Genomic DNA, 21784 nt, shown 5'->3' on the forward strand with positions numbered 1-21784 from the left:
GTGAATAAAGTCTGACATTCTGTGTGATGTAATCAGAGCTCCTCTGACAGTGTTACTGATCAGGGCTCTCTCCGCTTGCAAGCGCAATAGAGCTGTTTTTTGTTCTTTAACTTTGACTCTTGGTTTTCCAGAAATTCCCAGATTCCACAGGCTCCATACAATGAGAGTCATCGGTATATGGAAAACATAGCTGGAGAGAGACAACAACCTTGTTGTGAACAAGTTAAAGAGTATACTTCCGTCCACTGAGATAAGTGGAAGAAGATGGATGGATGGATGGATGTATTTTGGTGAGAAATTGCTTTATTCTTCTCTATCCTCCTCTATTATCATTGCCCCCTGAGTGGCTGGTGAAAACCGTAAATCCCTACAAAGTTTATCATATGTCGATGTGAAAACCAATGAAGGAAAAATCATGAACCTACAAAAGTTCGGTTTTAGAGCTGAAAAGTCTCAGAATACTTGGCAGTTGGGTTGTTAATAACAGTGTTGTATGACGAAATTTGATAGCAATAAAACATACGCAACCATTAAACATTCCTTTTCAACCAGTTTTTAGTTTTTAACTCTCAAGCAACCTGGATTTTTATTTTTTGATAATATAAAGAGAAAAGTGATTCAAATCTGAAGAAAAGTGTCTAGAAAGATGAAAACTGATCAAATAGTAAGTATATAGTTTCACTGTATATACTTACTCAGAGGTATAAACACATTCAAACAAGGAAAGTATTGCGAAACAAATATTACTTGAATTCTACCTAATAATAGCTGAAGGTAAATAGAACAAAGATGCATCTCTGCATCTTTTGGAGAAAAAAAAGCCTTGCAGGGAGGAGACTGACATCGTCTAGATGCTGTAGATGCTAGATGTTCAGTTCTTCAAAAAGCTGCTGAAAGCAAGAAGTGTGGGGCTTGGACATGAAATGTTTTTAGACATGAAAAGTGTTTGGAATATACAAGGACATCAACTTTCCATTTCATCCATCAGTGTTTATATCTGTGTGTTGTCACTATGAATAGTATTAAAAAGTCAAAACTCAACACTGAATGGTTGATTTAGAGGCAGTGTTTTGAACTTCTCAAGTCCCACTTTGATAATATATCCCAAGAAAGAAAGAAATTACTCTCGGTAGAAACAGAGCAGAGTGTTAAACCTCTTCTCCTTTATAGCAGTCATGCATTATCGGCACGGCAATGAGGAGTTGGGAGGAGTTGCATTTTAGGTGAACCGACAGTATTTAAAACAGATACGGCTGAGATTTGTGAGGGGAGAAAAGTTTAAAGGGGTTGAATTGGACTGACTAATGTTGCAGACGGAAACATTCAGTCATGATGAAATTCTGTCATATTCTTTGCTGCCGCTGCTGATTTCCTCTTTGAACAGTCTCGGAGCTTACCTATGAAGTCGTTACTCATTCCCAAGTCATAGTCCCACACGGAGATCTCCAGGGTTTTCTTTGCCAGCTGGTCCAAGGTTACTTCATATGAAAATTCCTGTGCAGGTGGCGTACATCCAGTGTTTATAATATGTTGTGCCTCAGAGGGATGCAGTGTGATAGTCCCAGTAATCAAAGAGATCTGACAGCAATAAAAATCAAACGTAATGGCTAAACAAGGACAGGTGGCTGTGAGGAAAGGTGGAACTGAATTCTGCAAAAGCTGGGGACAAACTGCACAATATTTAGCCAAATCTAACAGCCAGGAACACTCTATTTTAAACTGCAGTATAGCTGCGGACAGGTAGCAAGGTGAGATGGCACAAACATCTGGTGGTGTGTGTGGAGGTGTGAAGGGAACTGGCCCAACCTCATTTGCGTACAAACAAACATTGACATTCTTTGACAAACCCGTCTGGAGTCAGAGTGATCTGATTACTGACCTAACTGCAAACAGCTAATGAGCAAATAGAAGCTTCTTTCTTGAAAACGTTAAGTGTAACTGTAAATCTTTCTAAACATAAACACAAAATACCACTGGACGTGAGTAAGCAATTCTCTTTAAAAAAGGAAATCCTTTCAACTTGACGGCAGGACATAAAAAATGATGAGTTCATGGTCAAGGTGTTCAGATTAAAACAAGGCCGTCAGCCTTTCAGCACCATGCCTGACTCTTTCTATGAAGCGTTTTATACCAATTGTGACAGTATGGTGTGAAACAAACAATCATTGAAGAAAAAAAAAATAGGCTTGCTTGTGGCTTCTCCCAGTGCTAACGAGAACCAACCAATCAGAGCCAGGACCCGCCTCCTGGTTCTGATAGGTTGATTTTGGTCAGGAATGGTGCATTTATTCAGAAGGCAATAGCAGCTCTGCTTGGAGGAGCAGCTCATCTGTCTCATAGCAAACTGCCACGACATGGTGACAGTTTCAACAATTATGTAAAAAACATATATGTGTATATATATATATATATATATATATATATATATATTGTAAAACTTACATACTGCAGGTCTAAGGTCAACTCTTTAAGATGCTATCAAGATGATATGCCTGTATGGTTTTCTCACTCACTGTGGTTCTACTGTACAAGTAGTTTTCTTAATTGTACTTCCAGGTGGTGAGAGGTGGAACCATCAGTGTGCCCTTCATGTTGACGAGACGCACCTGTTGCTTATCAAATACCATCAAGCCTGATCTTAAAAGACTGGTAACTCCAGCAAAACCTCACTAGCTCTTCAGTTCTTTATACTGGGTGCCAAATTTAACTAAAGTCAAGACTATGGATTCTTGTTGAGTTTGAAATGTCAACTAATTTTTATGTCTCATATCAAGAAGCTTTAGAAGCGCCACCTCAACTTTCCGAACAGATTAGAGAACCGTCCACTGCAGGCTTTTAGCCCTTTTCCACTAGCGCCTTCTCAGTGCGGTTAAATGTGGTTCTGTGTTTAAAAGGGTTTCCCACTAGTAACAGATTCGTGGTACCAGCCCCTACTTTAAACCCTGCTTCGCTGGGGTTCCAAGTGTGCAGAGTCTGGCTGAGTGTATTTGGAATTAAGGACAATCGTAGTCTGAGAGGAATATTCAACGTAGCTTCCATGTCCTTCATTGCTGTGTTTGTCATGTACAGACTCCGTCATGCTAGATTTTAGACTTTAAGCCTTTAGTGGTCTGTCTTCATCCTGAGCTTACACTTGGGTTCAGTATCTCATCCTTCATACCAGTGTACTTTCTTTGTACCATGATCATAGAAGTAGAAATTAATCTTTCTAAACAAATGCCAAAAACTCTTTACTCAACTGAACTAAAAATAAAGAGACGTGATAAAGGTAAGGAAATTCTAGATTTATTATTTAAAGTTTTTTTTTGTATTTCTTTAAGGGCTTTAATAGGTGTGACTTGGAAAGAAAAGTGCAGAGCTGATTAAATTACCTAACAGTACGAAGAGAGATTTCCAACAACAGACTCAAGCTAATTGGCTCATTACCTAACACAAGTTGCCACAGCCTTTACACTATAGTAATAGTGAAAGAAGTGTTTTGATTGTACAGCATAAGTTCAGACAGAGTCCATAAAGGCCACCATGCTACAATGAGCTCAGTACAGAGAAAATAATGTGCTAATACAAGACGAGATAATAACTGAGGGAACTGCAGAACTATAGGTTTGTGGGAGATGTGGAGAGTTCAACAAAGGTCGAATGCGGCATGCTGACTGAGTGGGAGACTGAAGTGGAGAAACAATAACAATGTCACACTCTGTCCAGAGTTGTGCAAAGTAATGCTGGTTTTTATCAGGCTTGACTAAATGAGAAAATGTTTGAGTGAAGGAGACGCATGTAGAGACTGAACTATCTGTTCAACAGTAAGAGAGTTTCTCTGACAGAAGGAGATTCAACACAGTAACACTGAGGAACCAGAATCGATCATCCAGAATCCTGGATAAGGAGGTTCTGTGAATGTGGTGTGGAAGGTGTGAAGGTGGATCAGTGAGTTAGAGGAGACGCTGTAGAATGACAGAATACCAGCAGGACAGTCCACATACACCGCCACTCTGTTAGAGACAGAGGAGGAGATAACTGTTTCTTTGTTTTTGTGCCAGACAGAGTAATCTTCAACATCATAGCATCTCAAACTCCAGGACCAATCATTCCATCCAAACACAGTGCCATCTTCACATCCTTTCCTCTCGATTCCTCTGTAACTCAATGATATAAAAACTGCTCCTCTCCACTCAATCTCCCAGTAATGGCAACCAGTCAGACCATTGCTACACAGCAGCTGAGGCCAGTCGTCAAATCTGTCTGGATGATCAGGATACAACTGAAGCTCCTTTTCCCGTGTCACCTTCCTGTTGTCTTCAGACAGTTTGAGCTCTCTGTGCACTGTGTTTGTGTCGATGGTGAGTTGACAGGAATCTGATGGGGAGAACAAACACAATCCAGCTGCAGCTTTTCATCATTTACTAACACCTTGATGATGACTCCTGAATGACAGTTTGAAGATGGTTGAATGTGAACTGCTTTGTTTCCATGAATCAAATGAAAAACACTCTTACACTTCCTCAGACCTGGTTTCAACCATCGGACTCCAGCAGGCTTCCTGAAAGGAGGAGGAAGGTCAGACCATAAGTTCCTTTCAGCAAATGAACATGGACATTATAATAATTCAATTCAATTTACTTTACTTTATTGGGTCCCCAAAGGGCAATTCATTTACAACAAGTAGTGATGGCTGCCAACACGTTCACACAAGCCTTTACACAACAATTAATAAAACGAAGATAAGATCCATCTGAGATGCATGTTAAAAATAAAATAATAAATACATATTTGGATATTGAACTGTAGAGTTCAATATCTGTAGAGTATGAGTGGAATCTACAGAGACTTTTTGGCTGTGGATACTGAGCTGAACTTGAATGGGCCCAGAATGTCATTCAGTTGTATCCCTTTGATTTTTCTGCATTTTTTGCTAACGCCCCATAAGCGGCAACAGTTTTTCATATTCTACAAACCAAACCAGTGAAGAAAAGGGAAAGTGAGGACAGATTTAGTAAAACACTTTCATAAAAACGCAATCAACGTTCAAGCTCCTGAACTTCCGGAGGAAATGCATCCTCTGGTGGGCTTTGCTGCAGATTCAGAATTCTTATCATAAGAAGATATGATAAGATCTATCATTTATCATGTGGTTTATCAATATAATTGATAAACCACATGATAAATGCCCATTCCTAGCAAGAATTAATGTTTGGTTAGAAAAGTGAACCTAAACAGACGCTACATGAAGCCACAGTCTGGTCAGAGGGATCAGGTGCTTGGTCACACCCTTAACTCTCACCCCTGGAAAACACAATGGAAAAACGGCACGCGAGCGTTCAGCTGCATGTTAAGGCGTTAAAAATAAGACAGTGAAGAAATGATGAACCAACTGCTGTCTGTTCCAACTGAGAAACTACGGTTCACAAGATTTACCAGAAAATCCTCAATTTAGCATTTAAGCTATTTTAAATGTATGTACAGAGGATATCGTTCCTCCATAAAACCCAGAAGAAAGATTTTGATGAACCCTCACCTGAATATCTCCAGTGTACAGTTTGAACCAGACAACAACTTCTCCCCAGAATCTTGTAGGTTGTTGTTCCGCAGGTCGATCTCTCTCAAACAGCACGACTGGGAGCTCAGAACAGATGACAGAATTTCACAAGTTCTCTCTGAGAGTTTACACGATTCAAGTCTGAGAGGTAAACCAGTCAAAAGAACAGACATGTAAATTTGTACATTTATCTTTGTCTCAATTAATCTTCGACTTCACCGATTTTCACACTTCAAATTGTAAACTTTGATATTAAAAAATTAATATTTTCCTACTTTATTCAAAGTTATAGATTGACATACATTAGTAAAATTACTGTCACTAGATAAAGATTTGCAAAAGCCTAGATGATGATGATGATGTCATGGCTTTGTGAACTTCTGATAGGCTAATTGTCTACATCTGACTTGAATGGCAATATTAGCAAACTAGCCATCATGTTTTGTATGAGCTCTCCTAACAACGCTTGCAGGTCTCCACCAAAGGGTGCCAAGGAGACCAGCTGCAGGACTGTTGGTTTCTGCACACCTGCAATTCATCAGGCTAATCACATCCTGCTTAAAAAGAGCTGGTTTACCAGTCATTTGACACTTGAGTACTGTCCACTTTCATGGTGCTTGTCTGGTCTCAAGCTCATGGTTCTTCCTGGATTCAGATCCAAACCTGTGAGAAATCCTGCTTCTCAGTTCCTTGACTGATAACCTAGCGCTCCTTCCTCATCCATACTGCCTGTTCTCACTCATCTTCATCGTAAGCAATTCATTCTGTATAACTTCCAGTGTTCCTGCAATAGTTTGTGTGCTCGGTACAGACCTCCTGGTTCCCCACGTCGCCTTCCATCCCCGGATAACCACCATTGCACATTTCCTATTTTTGTAACTAAATTTTATTATACTGACTTCATTTCTCCTAAGAGTGGGTCCTAAACCTAAACAAAATTATGACCGGTGGCATCTGTGAATGTATTTTAACACCTCTTAACCAGAGGTGACATCATAATTTTTTTTTTTTGAAGATTTAAGGATGTGAATTCTGAATCTTCATCAATCAAGATGGTTATGGCCAACCAACCAGACATTTAGATCGTAGACAAGTAGCAGAAGACTACTGCTATGATCCATGTGGTCATCCCAAATGATGGAAACATCAAGAAAATGAACACCAAAAAGTGGAGAAATACCAAGGACTCAGGGAAAAGCTAAAATGAGAATGGCAGGTATAGTGTCCATAGTAATCGGAGCACTTACCACAGTGACTCCAACACTGGAAAGGTGACTCCAATGGATACCTGGAGAAACATCTGATATCCAGTCCAGAAGAACTCAGTTCAAGGAACAGCTAAGATACTAGGAAGGCTCTGGTGGAGGACCCGACCAATAGACGAAGTGCCACCCATCCCCTAACCTCAATTCATGTCTTAATCCTAAACCTAACCAAGAAACGACACCTCTTCCTGTGGGATCTGGATCCTTATGTAGTACTAGAAAAATGGTGCTTACATTGTAGCAGAAGAAAGGAAGGAAACAGACCTGAGAGTTTCCAGTTTGCAGTGTGGACTTTTCAACCCAGAAGACAGCAGCTCCACTCCTGAATACTGCAGGTTGTTGTTACTGAGGTCCACTTCTGTCAGGTTAGAGGACGGAGAGCCGAGAACTGAGGCCAGGGCTTCACAGCTTCTCTCTGAGAGGTTACAGTCCTTCAATCTGAAGAGATGGAGATCAAAATTACTGAGAAAAATGAGATGGGGTGAAGCAAAAGTAAAAAAAAAGTATTTGCCAAGACTGAAAAAAGCTCTTTAATAAGAATGAGTCAAACTTAAGAGCAGAGGAATGCATTTGAAAACACTAAAACTGAACAAAATGGGATTTCATCAAATCCTTTCATGTGGAAAAATTGAGTTTTGAATGATGATTTAATCGGTAAAGATTGAGCTGCAAATGGGACTTGATGGGCTTTTTTGGTGAAAATCCTCACAGATGTTTGCAAACAGTGGGACACTAAATGATGTATTGACATAATATTCCAGACTGAACCAAATGATATGATGTGAATAGTTACTTGTCTTTCAATCACTGTGTCATGAATAGTGAAATAAAAATGATAGAGACAGAAAGGAAGTAATTATTAAAGGAAAGAACAAGCAGTAAAATTCCATTAATACAAATTCTACTGTTTTTGGATAGCAAATACATTTTCTGATGCAGGACATTTGCTCTTCATTACATAATTCCTGTAGCCATGTGACAATGTAGGGCAACAGCAAGGCCAAGAGCAGCTGTGGCTGCAAAGTAGTTTATTACTGTTAATGTGTGCTTGAATGACTCAATGTTGTGTAAAGTGCTATGCAAGTACAAGACATTTACCAATGTAAGTCTACTTAACCCTTGAAGCACTTTTGGGATCAAAATGGCTTATTTAGTTTGACTTTCTTTACTTTTTTAAACAGATAGAGATCAGAGATCAGAGACTGCTCACACAACTTTTGTTTCACTTTTATGAGGGGAAACATTTTGGTACCAGATTAGAAATGTCAGACACATCAGATTTTTAAATGGCGTATAAAACAACGTGAAGTATAATGATCCCACCAAGACAACTTTTTTTCTTTGCAGATAAACCATCTAAATGTTGACATTCTAGTGTAATGTTGTTTAGTTCCACATAACACAGACTCATTGCTGGCCTTAGGATGAATGGTACCTGTAGCAGTTGAATTATCCTATTTGTTAAAAATGGTAACAGATTTAAGTCACACATAAACATTCGAGTATAAAAGCATCTCACTCAGACACATGGCCATGCTTAGTGCAAGTCAGAAATCAGAATGACAATGTGGAGACAGAGTGGAATGGGTCTCCTTTGCTCTGACTATTAGTGTTGATCCTTGCAGGACAGACGACTGTCAGACTGGCTGCAGTGCTCAAGGCAGCTCTCAATGTTCACTTAGGAAACTTTGGAAGGTTATGATTTTTCAGGGGCATTTCTTACACTTTAACAACATTTACAACTTTGTTATTGAACACGTTCTGAGAAAAGTGACAATTAAACATTAACATTTATGTTTTCTAAAATGTGTTTAGTCATTGCACAGAATCACTGGTCACTCTTTTCTGGCTTTAGCTTCTGATCAAAAGCCAGTACTTACCGAACTTTGTTTGAAACTTTGACCACTGGCATCAGTCTGAAAAGAGCCTCCTCTGAAGCATTGTATTTCTTTAGGTCAAAAACGTCCAGATCTTCACCTGATGTCAGTAAGATGAAACCCAGAGCTGACCACTGAGCCGGAGACAGTTCATCTGCAGATAAACTTCCTGAACTCAAAGACTGTTGGATCTCCTCCACTAGAGAACGATCACTCAGTTCATTCAGACAGTGGAGCAGGTTTATGCTTTTCTCTGCAGACACATTCTCACTGATCTTCTTCTTGATGTACTGAACTGTCTCCTGATTGTTCTTTGAGCTACTTCCTGTCTTTGGAAGGAAACCTTGTAAAAGAGTTTGATTGGTCTCCAGTGAAAGACCCAGGAGGAAGCGGAGGAAAAGGTCAAGGTGTCCATTTGGACTCTTTAAGGCCTGGTCTACAGCACTCTGATGGAGCCTTGTTAGGTTTAACTTAAAAAAAAAATAAAAAAAATTTAAAACAAAATTTCTAAAACTGGATGGTTGGTCTTCCATTAAGTTAATTCCTGAGTTAATGAAGGTGAAATGGACATAAAGAGCAGCCAGAAACTCCTGAACACTCAGATGGACGAAGCAGAACACCTTGTCCTGGTACAGCCCTCTCTCCTCTTTAAAGATCTGGGTGAACACTCCTGAGTACATTGAGGCTGCTCTGATATCGATGCCACACTCTGTCAGATCTGATTCATAGAAGATCAGGTTTCCTTTCTGCAACTGATGAAAAGCCAGTTTTGCAAGAGACTCAATCATCTTCCTGCTCTCTGGACTCCAGTGTGGATCTGTTTCAGCTCCTCCATCATACTTGACCTTCTTCAGTTTGGTCTGAACCACCAGAAAGTGGATGTACATCTCAGTCAGGGTGCTGGGCAGCTCTCCTCCCTCTCTGGTCTCCAACACATCCTCCAGGACTGTAGCAGTGATCCAGCAGAAGACTGGGATGTGACACATGATGTGGAGGCTTCGGGATGTCTTCATGTGGGACATGATTCTGCTGGCCTGCTCCACATCTCTGAATCTCTTCTTGAAGTACTCCTCCTTCTGTGGGTCAGTGAAGCCTCTGACTTCTGTCACCATGCCAACACACTGAGGAGGGATCTGATTGGCTGCTGCAGGTCGTGTGGTTATCCAGAGGAGAGCAGAGGGAAGCAGTTTCCCCCTGATGAGGTTTGTCAGCAGAACATCCACTGAGGTGGACTCTGTGGCATCAGTCAGGATCACCTCATTGTGAAAGTCCAGATCTAGTCGACTCTCATCCAGGCCATCAAAGATGAACAGAACCTGGAAGTTTTCAAAGCTGAAGATTTCTTTGGTTTCAGTAAAGAAGTGATGAACAAATTCCACCAAGCTGAACTTTTTCTCTTTCAGCACATTCAGCTCTCTGAAAGTGAATGGAAATATGAGCTGGATGTGCTGGTGGGCTTTGTCTTCTGCCCAGTCCAGAGTGAACTTCTGTGTTAAGACTGTTTTCCCGATGCCAGCCACTCCTTTTGTCATTACTGTTCGGATTGGTTCATCTTTTCCAGGTGGGATTTTAAAGAAGTCTTCTTGTCTGATTGTTGTTTCTGGCCTATGAGGTTTCCTGGATGCTGTTTCAATCTGTCTGACCTCATGTTCATCAAGGACCTCTCCAGTCCCTCCATCTGTTATGTAGAGCTCTGTGTAAATCTGGTTCAGAAGAGCTGCACTTCCTGCTTTAGCAATCCCCTCAAACACAGACTCAAACCTCTTCTTCAAGAAGGATTTAAGTTCAAGTTGGCACTTCTCCACAGCCCCTGGAAGTCAAGACAAAAAGAAAAGGGTCTGATCTGTTGTGGTTTCTTGATTATAGTCAGAATAAAATCCAGTTTTCAAATGAAATGTATTGACACATATTCAATTTGAATGTTTCAATTAATTACTTCTCTGTAATTTGTTGTCTTAAATATGATCTACAGCAGTTTCCTCTACTAGAACCACTCGTCTAAAGACTTCATGAGACTTTGCGATAACATATTTAATATTTTCTCAAACTAAACATACTAGTTTTCTGCATAAAATTTGGTAGAGCACTGGACTGGGTCAATAGTACTTCAAATAAGGGGCTAATGTGGAATACAGAGTCTCAATTGTTCATATAAACTCTTCAGTAGTTCACCAAAGAGTTTAATTTTTCACTTTTAGTGAAAATTTACATCCAGACTTTTAGTTTTTGCCTTTTCCAAAGTTTAATCCCCAATGTGAATTAAAAAAAACTACACGCCGATTCGTCCCAATAACTGCACAGACACACACAAAATGTTTATGTATACGTGTGTGAATACATAAAAACGAGCTTTTTTCAGCCACCTCTTAAGAAAACTATTAAATGAAGAGCCACCATTACAGATTTTGTGAACTTACCTTCTGTGCAGGATGAAGCAGAACATAAACGCAGCTCAGAACACAGGTATGAATCAAGTGCTCTGAGGAGATGGATTGTCTTGCTGCAGGCTTGATCCCCTTTTTGGATCACAGTGTTGAATAAATCCCTTGCTTTTTTGGCTCTGACTGGACTCTTCTCAAGTATGGACTCTTTCTCCAACTCATTCAGGACACTATCTGCCACAAGAGCTTCAAGCAGTTGGGTGATGTTTTCTGCTGACACCCTTCTAACCAATTCCCCCTGAATTCTGGTAAGCTCACTCACTGCAAAAAGGAATACAGGTATAATTAAGACATAAAATACTGAGACAAAATAAAGCATGAAACTATTAAAATTTTTGTTTTCGCATGTTAAGATATGTTGTGGTTGTCATTTTCTGGAATCCTACAAAACAGAATAAATTGTGAAATATCATAATCCCTCCATATGCTGATTACCAGTTTACTTTTATTCTATACAATTTTAATCAATTCATAAATACTGAATTAATCCCAAAGTTATTAAACTAGAATATAAGGGGTATTTTCAGTTGTTTTACACTTTTTTGTTTTGTGCATATTTCCACATGTGTTATTCATAGTTTTGATGCCTTCAGTGTGAATCTACAATGTCAATAGTCATGAAAATAAAGGAAACTCATTGAATTAAAAGGTGTGCCCAAACTTTTGGTCTGTACTGTATATACAGTATATATATGTGTGTGTGTGGATATACATATATACGTATGCAGATAGATAGATAGATAGATAGATAGATAGATAGATAGATAGATAGATAGATAGATAGATAGATAGATAGATAGATAGATAGATAGATAGATAGATAGATAGATAGATAGATAGATAGATAGATAGATAGATAGATAGATAGATAGATAGATAGATAGATAGATAGATAGATAGATAAGAGACAGACAGACAGACAGACAGACAGAACAGTCTGGCAGCTGGAACAAAAGCCAGAAGCTAACACTACTCAGCCCTGGCAGTTTCCAGATGTGCAACCATAGTTTTCCACGGCCATGATTTGAGCTCTGCCCTGTTGTCAGGACTTTGAGCCTCTTCAAGTTCCTGGTTCTTTAAGTTCCTGCTGTTACCACAACAGATGACAGCAGAACAGATGACACTAATAAACCATGTTTGCTCAATCAGAAGTGCCAAGAATAAAAGGATCATAAACGCTGTTCAGTAAATATTAAGCAAAACACTTTCAAACTGTCAAATAAAAGTTGTACAACTTTTATTTCACCCCTTTCATCTATGATAATTCACAGCTGAATGATTTGTTCTTTTCAAAAGACATTATTCCGAATTAATTTATTAAACCTCCTTAAATTTTCGACAAACATCTACATGTAGTTTTTCCTTTAGGTAACCTGGTCAGTTACAGTCTTAAAGTGTATTTTATGAAACATCCAGTTATTCTACGTCTCAAACAGATACCTGACATGTTTCGACGTTCTACTTCCGTCTTCATCAGATATGCCTCAGCTGTTGTTCCCAATATAAGAAAACCTCAAATCAGCTGTATGACGACCGCTGCAAACAGGAAAATTACGTCATGGACTGAGAAAAGGACAAAAATAATCCACTGAGAGGACAATATCAGCGTTTTACCATGTAGAGGCAATAAGGAAGCAAGCTCATACAGATGCGCACAACACCGCCTCTCCGGCTGTAATGCGCGCTCCCGACACAGGGGGAACAGCACAAAGCTCACAAAGCTGAGTGAAGCTGACACCCCACCCACCTCAAAAAATTCAGCAAATAGTCTGAGTGGTTAGTGCTCCGTTAGTGCAGGTTTGTGCCGTTAAAATTTTCGTTTGTGCAGCTTTCGTTTTCGAGATATTAAAAATTATATTTTAGGTCATCCAGAGTTCACCATCCCCCCATGTTGCTCCAAAACAAACCAAACTGGGCTACTTCGTTAGTGCTCCGTTTGTGCAGGTTTGTGCCGTTAAAATTTTCGTTTGTGCAGCTTTCGTTTTCGAGATATTAAAAGTTATAATTTTGGCCGATGACGTCACCATCCCCCCATGTTGCGCCAAAACGAACCAAACTAGGCTACTTCGTTAGTGCTTCGTTAGTGCAGGTTTGTGCCGTTAAAACGGACGTTTGTGCAGCTTTGGTTTCTGAAATATTAAAAGTTATAATTTTGGCCGATGACGTCACCATCCCCCCATGTTGCTCCGAAACACACCAAACTAGGCTACTTCGTTAGTGCTTCGTTTGTGCAGGTTTGTGCCGTTAAAATTTTCGTTTGTGCAGCTTTCGTTTTCGAGATATTAAAAATTATATTTTAGGTCATCCAGAGTTCACCATCCCCCCATGTTGCTCCAAAACAAACCAAACTAGGCTACTTCGTTAGTGCTCCGTTTGTGCAGGTTTGTGCAGTTAAAATTTTCGTTTGTGCAGCTTTCGTTTTCGAGATATTAAAAGTTATAATTTTGGCCGATGACGTCACCATCCCCCCATGTTGCGCCAAAACGAACCAAACTAGGCTACTTCGTTAGTGCTTCGTTAGTGCAGGTTTGTGCAGTTAAAACGGACGTTTGTGCAGCTTTGGTTTCTGAAATATTAAAGATTATTTTTTAGGTCATCCGAGTTCACCATCCCCCCATGTTGCTCCGAAACACACCAAACTAGGCTACTTCGTTAGTGCTTCGTTTGTGCAGGTTTGTGCCGTTAAAATTTTCGTTTGTGCAGCTTTCGTTTTCGAGATATTAAAAGTTATAATTTTGGCCGATGACGTCACCATCCCCCCATGTTGCGCCAAAACAAAACAAACTGGGCTACTTCGTTAGTGCTCCGTTAGTGCAGGTTTGTGCCGTAAGCTATCCATGCATACATCCTCTCTGCTTTGCATCGAGTCAACATTTTATATGAAACCTGAACATTAATTTACTTACCTTGTTCAAAAATCAAAATCAGGGTTGGAAAAATTCCAAAGATGACTCTTTCAAAACGATTTCTTTCAAACTGCTAGAATAATTTCAACGAGAGGCTGAAATTACACTTGCTCTTCCGCAAAAACAACACTCGCTACAGTGTGGGTGGAGCCAATCACAGTTGACGTTGTGTGAGAACTTTGTCAAAGTTGGCAAAACATTTTACGTGCTTTTAAAAATCCTTGAAGATCACGCATATACATTTAATGTCAGCAATTGGATGAAATGAAACTCGTTGCATTTAAAATATATTTACTAAATATTAAGTACATTACTTGGATGAACTTTGTTGAACCAATGACCCTGCCATGCACTTCCGGTTTAACTCTGCAAAAACTTTATTTGCTCAAGAAACTAGCATGTTAGCTATGGATTTTTTGTTGTTGTCGTTTTTTACCCTTTTGCTGCATAATCAGCAGAAAGTAAGTCAACAATGTGAATATAATTGTTGAAACCACCTCCGAAACCAAAGCACAGTTGAACAGTCGTACAAATACACACATTACGTTACGGTCACGGCCGCATGTCCTGTCTTGACAGGATTCATTTATTGTGGAGAAAGTTATATTGGTGAGAAAACATTACTATCTAAAAACATTTCTTGAAATGAGACAAATTTCTTCTTGTTCGAAATCTTTATTGAAGTTCAAAACAAAAGAAGGTACACATTGTACAACAGCTGAAAATCTGCAGAATTTAACTTACACAATAACATACGAAATTAATAACTGCTTGCTTTGTGGTTATGTCCAGAGCAGGCCACAGTCATCAATTTAGGTGAAGTCAGTTGGCGTATGAAAGAAAATTATGTAATATCTCATGATGAGCAGTAGCCCAGTTTGTTTTGTTTTGGCGCAACATGGGGGGATGGTGAACTCGGATGACCTAAAAAATAATCTTTAATATTTCAGAAACCAAAGCTGCACAAACGTCCGTTTTAACGGCACAAACCTGCACTAACGGAGCACTAACGAAGTAGCCTAGTTTGGTTTGTTTTGGCGCAACATGGGGGGATGGTGACGTCATCGGCCAAAATTATAACTTTTAATATTTCAGAAACCAAAGCTGCACAAACGTCCGTTTTAACTGCACAAACCTGCACTAACGGAGCACTAACGAAGTAGCCCAGTTTGTTTTGTTTTGGCGCAACATGGGGGGATGGTGACGTCATCGGCCAAAATTATAACTTTTAATATTTCAGAAACGAAAGCTGCACAAACGAAAATTTTAACGGCACAAACCTGCACAAACGGAGCACTAACGAAGTAGCCCAGTTTGGTTTGTTTTGGAGCAACATGGGGGGATGGTGAACTCGGATGACCTAAAAAATAATCTTTAATATTTCAGAAACCAAAGCTGCACAAACGTCCGTTTTAACGGCACAAACCTGCACTAACGAAGCACTAACGAAGTAGCCTAGTTTGGTTCGTTTTGGCGCAACATGGGGGGATGGTGACGTCATCGGCCAAAATTATAACTTTTAATATCTCGAAAACGAAAGCTGCACAAACGAAAATTTTAACGGCACAAACCTGCACAAACGGAGCACTAACGAAGTAGCCTAGTTTGGTTTGTTTTGGAGCAACATGGGGGGATGGTGAACTCTGGATGACCTAAAATATAATTTTTAATATCTCGAAAACGAAAGCTGCACAAACGAAAATTTTAACGGCACAAACCTGCACAAACGAAGCACTAACGAAGTAGCCTAGTTTGGTGTGTTTCGGAGCAACATGGGGGGATGGTGAACTCGGATGACCTAAAAAATAATCTTTAATATTTCAGAAACCAAAGCTGCACAAACGTCCGTTTTAACTGCACAAACCTGCACTAACGAAGCACTAACGAAGTAGCCTAGTTTGGTTCGTTTTGGCGCAACATGGGGGGATGGTGACGTCATCGGCCAAAATTATAACTTTTAATATTTCAGAAACCAAAGCTGCACAAACGTCCGTTTTAACTGCACAAACCTGCACTAACGAAGCACTAACGAAGTAGCCTAGTTTGGTTCGTTTTGGCGCAACATGGGGGGATGGTGACGTCATCGGCCAAAATTATAACTTTTAATATCTCGAAAACGAAAGCTGCACAAACGAAAATTTTAACTGCACAAACCTGCACAAACGGAGCACTAACGAAGTAGCCTAGTTTGGTTTGTTTTGGAGCAACATGGGGGGATGGTGAACTCTGGATGACCTAAAATATAATTTTTAATATCTCGAAAACGAAAGCTGCACAAACGAAAATTTTAACGGCACAAACCTGCACTAACGGAGCACTAACCACTCAGACTATTTGCTGAATTTTTTGAGGTGGGTGGGGTGTCAGCTTCACTCAGCTCACCCAGCTCACCTGTTAGAGGCAAATGCACCTGCAGGGGCGTGGCAGGGCCACATTCCTTATATGGACATATGACCATTGCCCTCCCGAGATGAAGGCACTAATTCCATAACAAGTATGTCACGTTTTTTACTCTTGAAATCTTCATTGATTCCAGCTGTTAAAAACATAATAATCAACAACTTAACTGCGCAAGTTTTTAAAGAAAATGTGATTAATTACGCTGTTTCACAAAACCAGGACAGCGGATTTAAGGCGGGATTTTCCTAATATCCTGGCTGAATTAAACCTGGACTCGGATTTTCACAAAAGCAGGGGGATGTTTCCTGTTCTGCTGCCTGCTCCAGACCAGGCTAATGTTGAAACATGTACTTACTTTACACCATAAACATACATTCTGCCTCTATCAAAGGGGATTTCTGAATCCTGATTTTGTGAAATAGTATTCCTGTGACTGTTAAAACAAACCATGAAACAATATTTTAATATTTTACTTTGCTTGAATTCCTCATTTCTTAAAACAAGATTATCCTACTGTTACAAAACAATATATTTACAACTATTATAGTTTGTTGGTTGTTCTCTTTTTTAAAATTACAACCACAGACAACTTAACTTCATCATTTGCTAAGTGTGGAGCCGATGCTATTTGTATAAAAAGTAAATAACACTGTGCTGTACTGGAGTAGGTCAACTGAGCCAAAGCAAAAGGGAGATTTGTAAATGTGCATAAAACATTTTGTGTTGGAAATATTAGTTTAATTATGCTAGTTTTAATGATGTTTAACTTTAGCGCATGTGGAAATATTAGACTGATCATGATTGTTTTGAGTAGGTTAGATTTAGACTCATGGTTTAGTCAGTACATAACTTAATCAGTAAAACATTTTTCTTGGATGTAAAGATCACGGGTCGATTAAAATTAGTCCATGTAGAAGAGCTTTTATAGTAGATAGCATTCTTAAGAGTGTACAAGTCATATATTCCTCTGAAAAATCTCTTACTTCATTATAACCAAAGAAGTAGAAAACTAAACAGAGAATATTAAGTGCAATAGATCTTTTAGTTAGGGTGACCAAACGTCCATATTTCCCTGGACATGTCCGTATTTCACGTCCTGTCCCGGGCTTTTTTTAGAAAGTGAGGAAATGTCCTGTTTTTTTAAATTTCCTTCATTGGACCATTAAATTTACAGGCACTAGGGCACTGCGCACTGCGCTGTGTGTGACGTAATCCCTGAGCCGAGTCAGTGCGGGCAGCCCTTTTCTTAATCAGAAGATAGATAGCGTGGCTGTCAGTATGCCAACAACATGCGAAAGCGCAAATTTATGGAGTTTCCCCGCTTTTAGAGCAACCCCCGCCCGCTCCATGGTGTTCTGTTCTTCCAAACACCCCACCCCCCTGCTCCAGGTTGTAAAATATGGTCACCCTATTTTAGTACTGAAATTGATCATGTTTGTTTCATATGAGTTTGAAAATATTATATGAAACGTGTGCTAATTTTTGCAATCAAAATCTGCTATTTGATGCACCAGACCGGAGGAGAGGTCAGGAGAGCTCTGTGCAGTTCAGGATCCAGTTTGAGGCAGTTTGAAAGGATGAAAAGAAAACATGGATAGCTGATAAACTTCGGTCTCACTTTTTGAGTAACATGTTTCCTTATAGAATAAGCACATCTGTTGCTCCGACCCTGGGAAAGTACGCGGGGAGGACGACTTAGACCAGGGCTGCCCATAGTTGGTCCTCGAGGGCCGGCATCCTGCATGTTTTAGTTCTCTCCCTGGTTCAACGCACCTGGATCAAATGATGACTCGAAGGCCTAAGAAGAACATTGACATGCTGAAAAGTTTGTTGGTATCACCAGGGAGTGAACTAAAATGTGCAGGATGCCGGCCCTCGAGGACTGACTTTGGGCACCCCTGGCTTAGACAGTGGATAGATTCATCCCTTGACCTTGGTAACACCTGCATGGTCTCTGGCGTGCAAACAGCAAGACGTCATTGGGCTCTACGTCAGAACGCATCAGACAGTAAAAACCTGCCTTGATATAAAAGTAATTGAGTTAAAACAGCTAGTCAGAGCGCTGGGCTGGAACTGTCTTTTTTCCTTCCATACGCGGTGGTCTTCAAAGACTCGTTGTTTAGTACAATAAAAAAAATGAACAAGAATGTATGAAAACTAATGTGTAACATCTAGAAAAGCTATAAATATTCTTGGTGCTTCCAGCATTGTCAGTCAGGACGGTGTCCAGGCATGTTGTCACGGTAACAAGGGTAATCTCCTTGTCTTCCTGTCCCTGCTAGGCCCTCACAGTTTTTGCACTGTAGGTTGCAGGAGCAACATCTTAACACTGTAAAAGGAATCCAGTTGGCTGACTTGAATGATGCTGCAAATTTACTGCAGTTGATCTCACCTGTGAGTGAATGGTCCTTTTCCTGTAGGTGAGATCTAATGGAATGGCATTTTTTGGTCTAACATTCATGCTATAGAATGTTTAGCAAAAAAACATTCCATAGCTAGAACGTGCTTTTGCTAAACATTCTATAGCAAAACAAGACATTACTTTAACAAGTTGAAAAACTGGCCAGTCGTCTCATGAATCGCTCAAAGAGTAGTGCTGCTATCAAATGTTGAATGTAGATTCCGCAAAAGAGAATCTACATTTTAGTGTTGCTTGGTTTCAGGAGATTGCCTGTTCTCTCTAAGCAGCATTGTCAGAGTTGAACACAAACCTCTCTGTATGCAGAAGCATTTTCTGGAGTTGAATGTGAGGCTATCTGACCGACAGCCACCGGCTGAAATCAGATCACACCAGAACCACAGAGGCAGATCTACAGCAGAATGTCTCTGAACAAATAGAGGTTTGACTTCTTTGTTGCATTGCATCATTGTCCAAACCAAAATGACTCCTAAAGGTCTTATAAATTTATTGAGTTTTATCTACAAATGACTTGATTATCTTAAGGGAAAAGCTGGTTAAAGAACAGGATGACTCTGACTCTTCAGAAAAACACCAATAGTACTTCAGATTTTTTTTTTTTTAAATGAAGTGCAAGTAAAATCTCTGACCTTTTGAAAGAAAGTAGTATTCCCAACAGTTCTGCCCTGGTAGGCACTTGTCACCCTGGCAACCAAAACACTGCAGGAAAGACGTGCTGTCTGTATTTTAAACACATCACATGCCTCCACACTGTGTGGTTTTTAGTTGTGTTCTCATTTGAACCAAGCTGCTGTAGGTCATCCTGAGAAGCTGCTGTTATTGACAACCATGTATACACAAAAGGAAAAAAAACTCCTACAGCCTGTAGCAGTGGCTAACAAAAACAGAAAAAAAAGAAACAACATTCTGATAAAGTTTCATTTTTATGGAGTTGAATTAATATGTGTGTGTGCGGTTACCCCAGCATGCACAGTGAATACCAGCTTTGTTCAGTTCTGGTAGTGAAATAAAAAGTCCTACTCCACAGCTTGACACTAATTAGATCAATATTTACTGGGTATTGTGAAAGTATTCTATCCTGGACGCAATATTCTCTGTACATGCCAGACCTTTTATTTTGCATAAGTCAGATTTCAGTCAATTAATTGTTTTTCTTGCATAATATTCCTGGTAAAGTTGTTTATTGTGTGAGAGTCACATGAACTAAAGCAAAAAAAAAAAAAGACATCAAAACCAATGGGCCAGCCTGATGTTGGTTTAATATTATTATTATATTATTACAGCTGTTATGATACTATTTTGTGAACTCTGCTCATAAGTATTCCTATTGTCAAGGTTAAAGTAGTTTTAGAAAATGGCTCCCTGCAGTACAACTGTGCCGAGCAGCATTTGACAAATTAGGATTTAAAACTTCAACATAAACTGAAAGCATTTATTTGTCATAAAGTGTAGTTTTAAAGTGGAAGAGGCAGCATCTAGATCAGGGGTCTCAAACTCCAGTCCTGGAGGGCCGCAGTCCTGCAACTTTTAGATGTGCCTCTGCTGCACCACCTGAATAGAATAATTAGGTCATTAGCAAGGCTGGGAGAACTGATCTATACAAGGAGGAGGTGATTAAGCCATTTCATTCCAGTGTTTTGTACCTGTGGCACATCTAAAAACTGTAGGTCTGCGGCCCTCGAGGCCTGGAGTTTGAGACCCCTGCTCTAGATGAAGAATATTTAATGACCAAAAATGTCATATATATATATATATATATATATATATATATATATATATTTAAATATATATATATGAGGCAGAGCAGAACAAAATTAGGCATCCAGGAGCAAAACACAGAAAGGAAACAACAGGGAGATAACAGGATTATACAGGAGGAACCAGCAAGGAGTGACTGAGAATGAGGTCGATTACTGAACAAGAAGCAGATGGCTGATTAGAAATGGGTTGCAGGTGTGAGGGGAGGGAGAGAGAGAGAGAGATATACACATAAACTAGAATAACTAAGGACTGAATTAAAGTAAGACAGATCTGATAAAAAAAAAGAAACTAAGGAATACTTAATTATCAAACTAGAATGAAATAATCAAAACACCAAAACAACCCAAGATCCTAACATTATTATCATTCATTGTTTACAAAATACATAAAACAGAACAAGGTGGTATTTTAGGGTTTTGCCATGGTCTAAATCCAAAAGATTATCAAGTAAACTAAGAGGATGTTATGAAAATCTAAAAAGAAAAAATATGACTCCAACTGAACAGAAGAAAAACCTCAAAAATTACATTTGGTTTATTAAAAGAAACATCTCACAAGAAAGACTTTATTAGTGCCTTGACTTTTTATCAGATGAGGGTTTTTTTTTGTCTCAAATAAACATGCCTGCAGCAGGAGGATTATGTTCACATCAGTCAATAAGCCATTTCATTCAATTCAAATTGATGTACATTTTAAATTCCTCCCAGTTGCTCTAACAGCTACAATACTTTCGTCTATCTAATCATTAGATTTTTTTTTCTAAACTTTTCTAAATTTTCTAAATTATACAGCACCAAGTCTCCTGCTTATTCTTCTGGTTGTTGTTCTGCAGTGCGCTCTGTTGCTACAGGCTAGTCCTGGAGGAGTGAGGCAAGTCAATTACTAGATACAATCTGCTTTCTCTCTACATAGAAGATGCTATAATCAGTTGGAATGATAGGCTGAAGTTGATTGCACTGTTTGATAACAAGAATCAGTTTGGAAAAGCTCAACTTGACTTTGAATCTGTCCGTTTGATTGGAATAAATTGTTTTTGTAAAGTGCCTTGAGACAATATTTCTTGTAAATAATATAAACTAAATAGTATTAAATTACTCAATATATAATAATATAGAAATGTGTAAGTAGGAAGCTAACAGAAAAAATACAGTTATATATATTGGGTTGTATTTTTTGCAG

General features: G+C 39.3%; 1 protein-coding gene across 1 annotated transcript; it reads right to left on the reverse strand.

Moving 5' to 3' along the window:
* Positions 1–3265: 3265 nt before the first annotated feature.
* Positions 3266–12811, reverse strand: LOC102222314 (NLR family CARD domain-containing protein 3-like). The gene is made up of 8 exons (XM_023331236.1): positions 12734–12811; positions 12560–12655; positions 11096–11380; positions 8682–10488; positions 7066–7239; positions 5516–5677; positions 4497–4540; positions 3266–4356 (listed from the first exon to the last, which is right to left on the reverse strand). Exons 2-8 carry the CDS (start codon positions 12591–12593, stop codon positions 3833–3835), a joined length of 3030 nt encoding a protein of 1009 aa, XP_023187004.1. The 5' UTR covers positions 12594–12655; positions 12734–12811; the 3' UTR covers positions 3266–3832.
* Positions 12812–21784: the final 8973 nt, after the last annotated feature.

This window comes from Xiphophorus maculatus, chromosome 3 (assembly GCF_002775205.1).
Source record: "Xiphophorus maculatus strain JP 163 A chromosome 3, X_maculatus-5.0-male, whole genome shotgun sequence".
NCBI lineage: Eukaryota > Metazoa > Chordata > Actinopteri > Cyprinodontiformes > Poeciliidae > Xiphophorus > Xiphophorus maculatus.

Excerpts from the sequence above, each read along its gene's own strand:
- LOC102222314 (XM_023331236.1), bottom strand. The coding sequence starts at position 12,593 with ATGAAGACGGAAGTAGAACGTCGAAACATGTCAG. Across the intron at positions 11,381-12,559 it reads AGAACGTCGAAACATGTCAG|TGAGTGAGCTTACCAGAATT; the intron begins GTATCTGTTTGA and ends TCCTTTTTGCAG. Across the intron at positions 4,357-4,496 it reads GAAACCAGGTCTGAGGAAGT|ATTCCTGTCAACTCACCATC; the intron begins GTAAGAGTGTTT and ends TCTCCCCATCAG.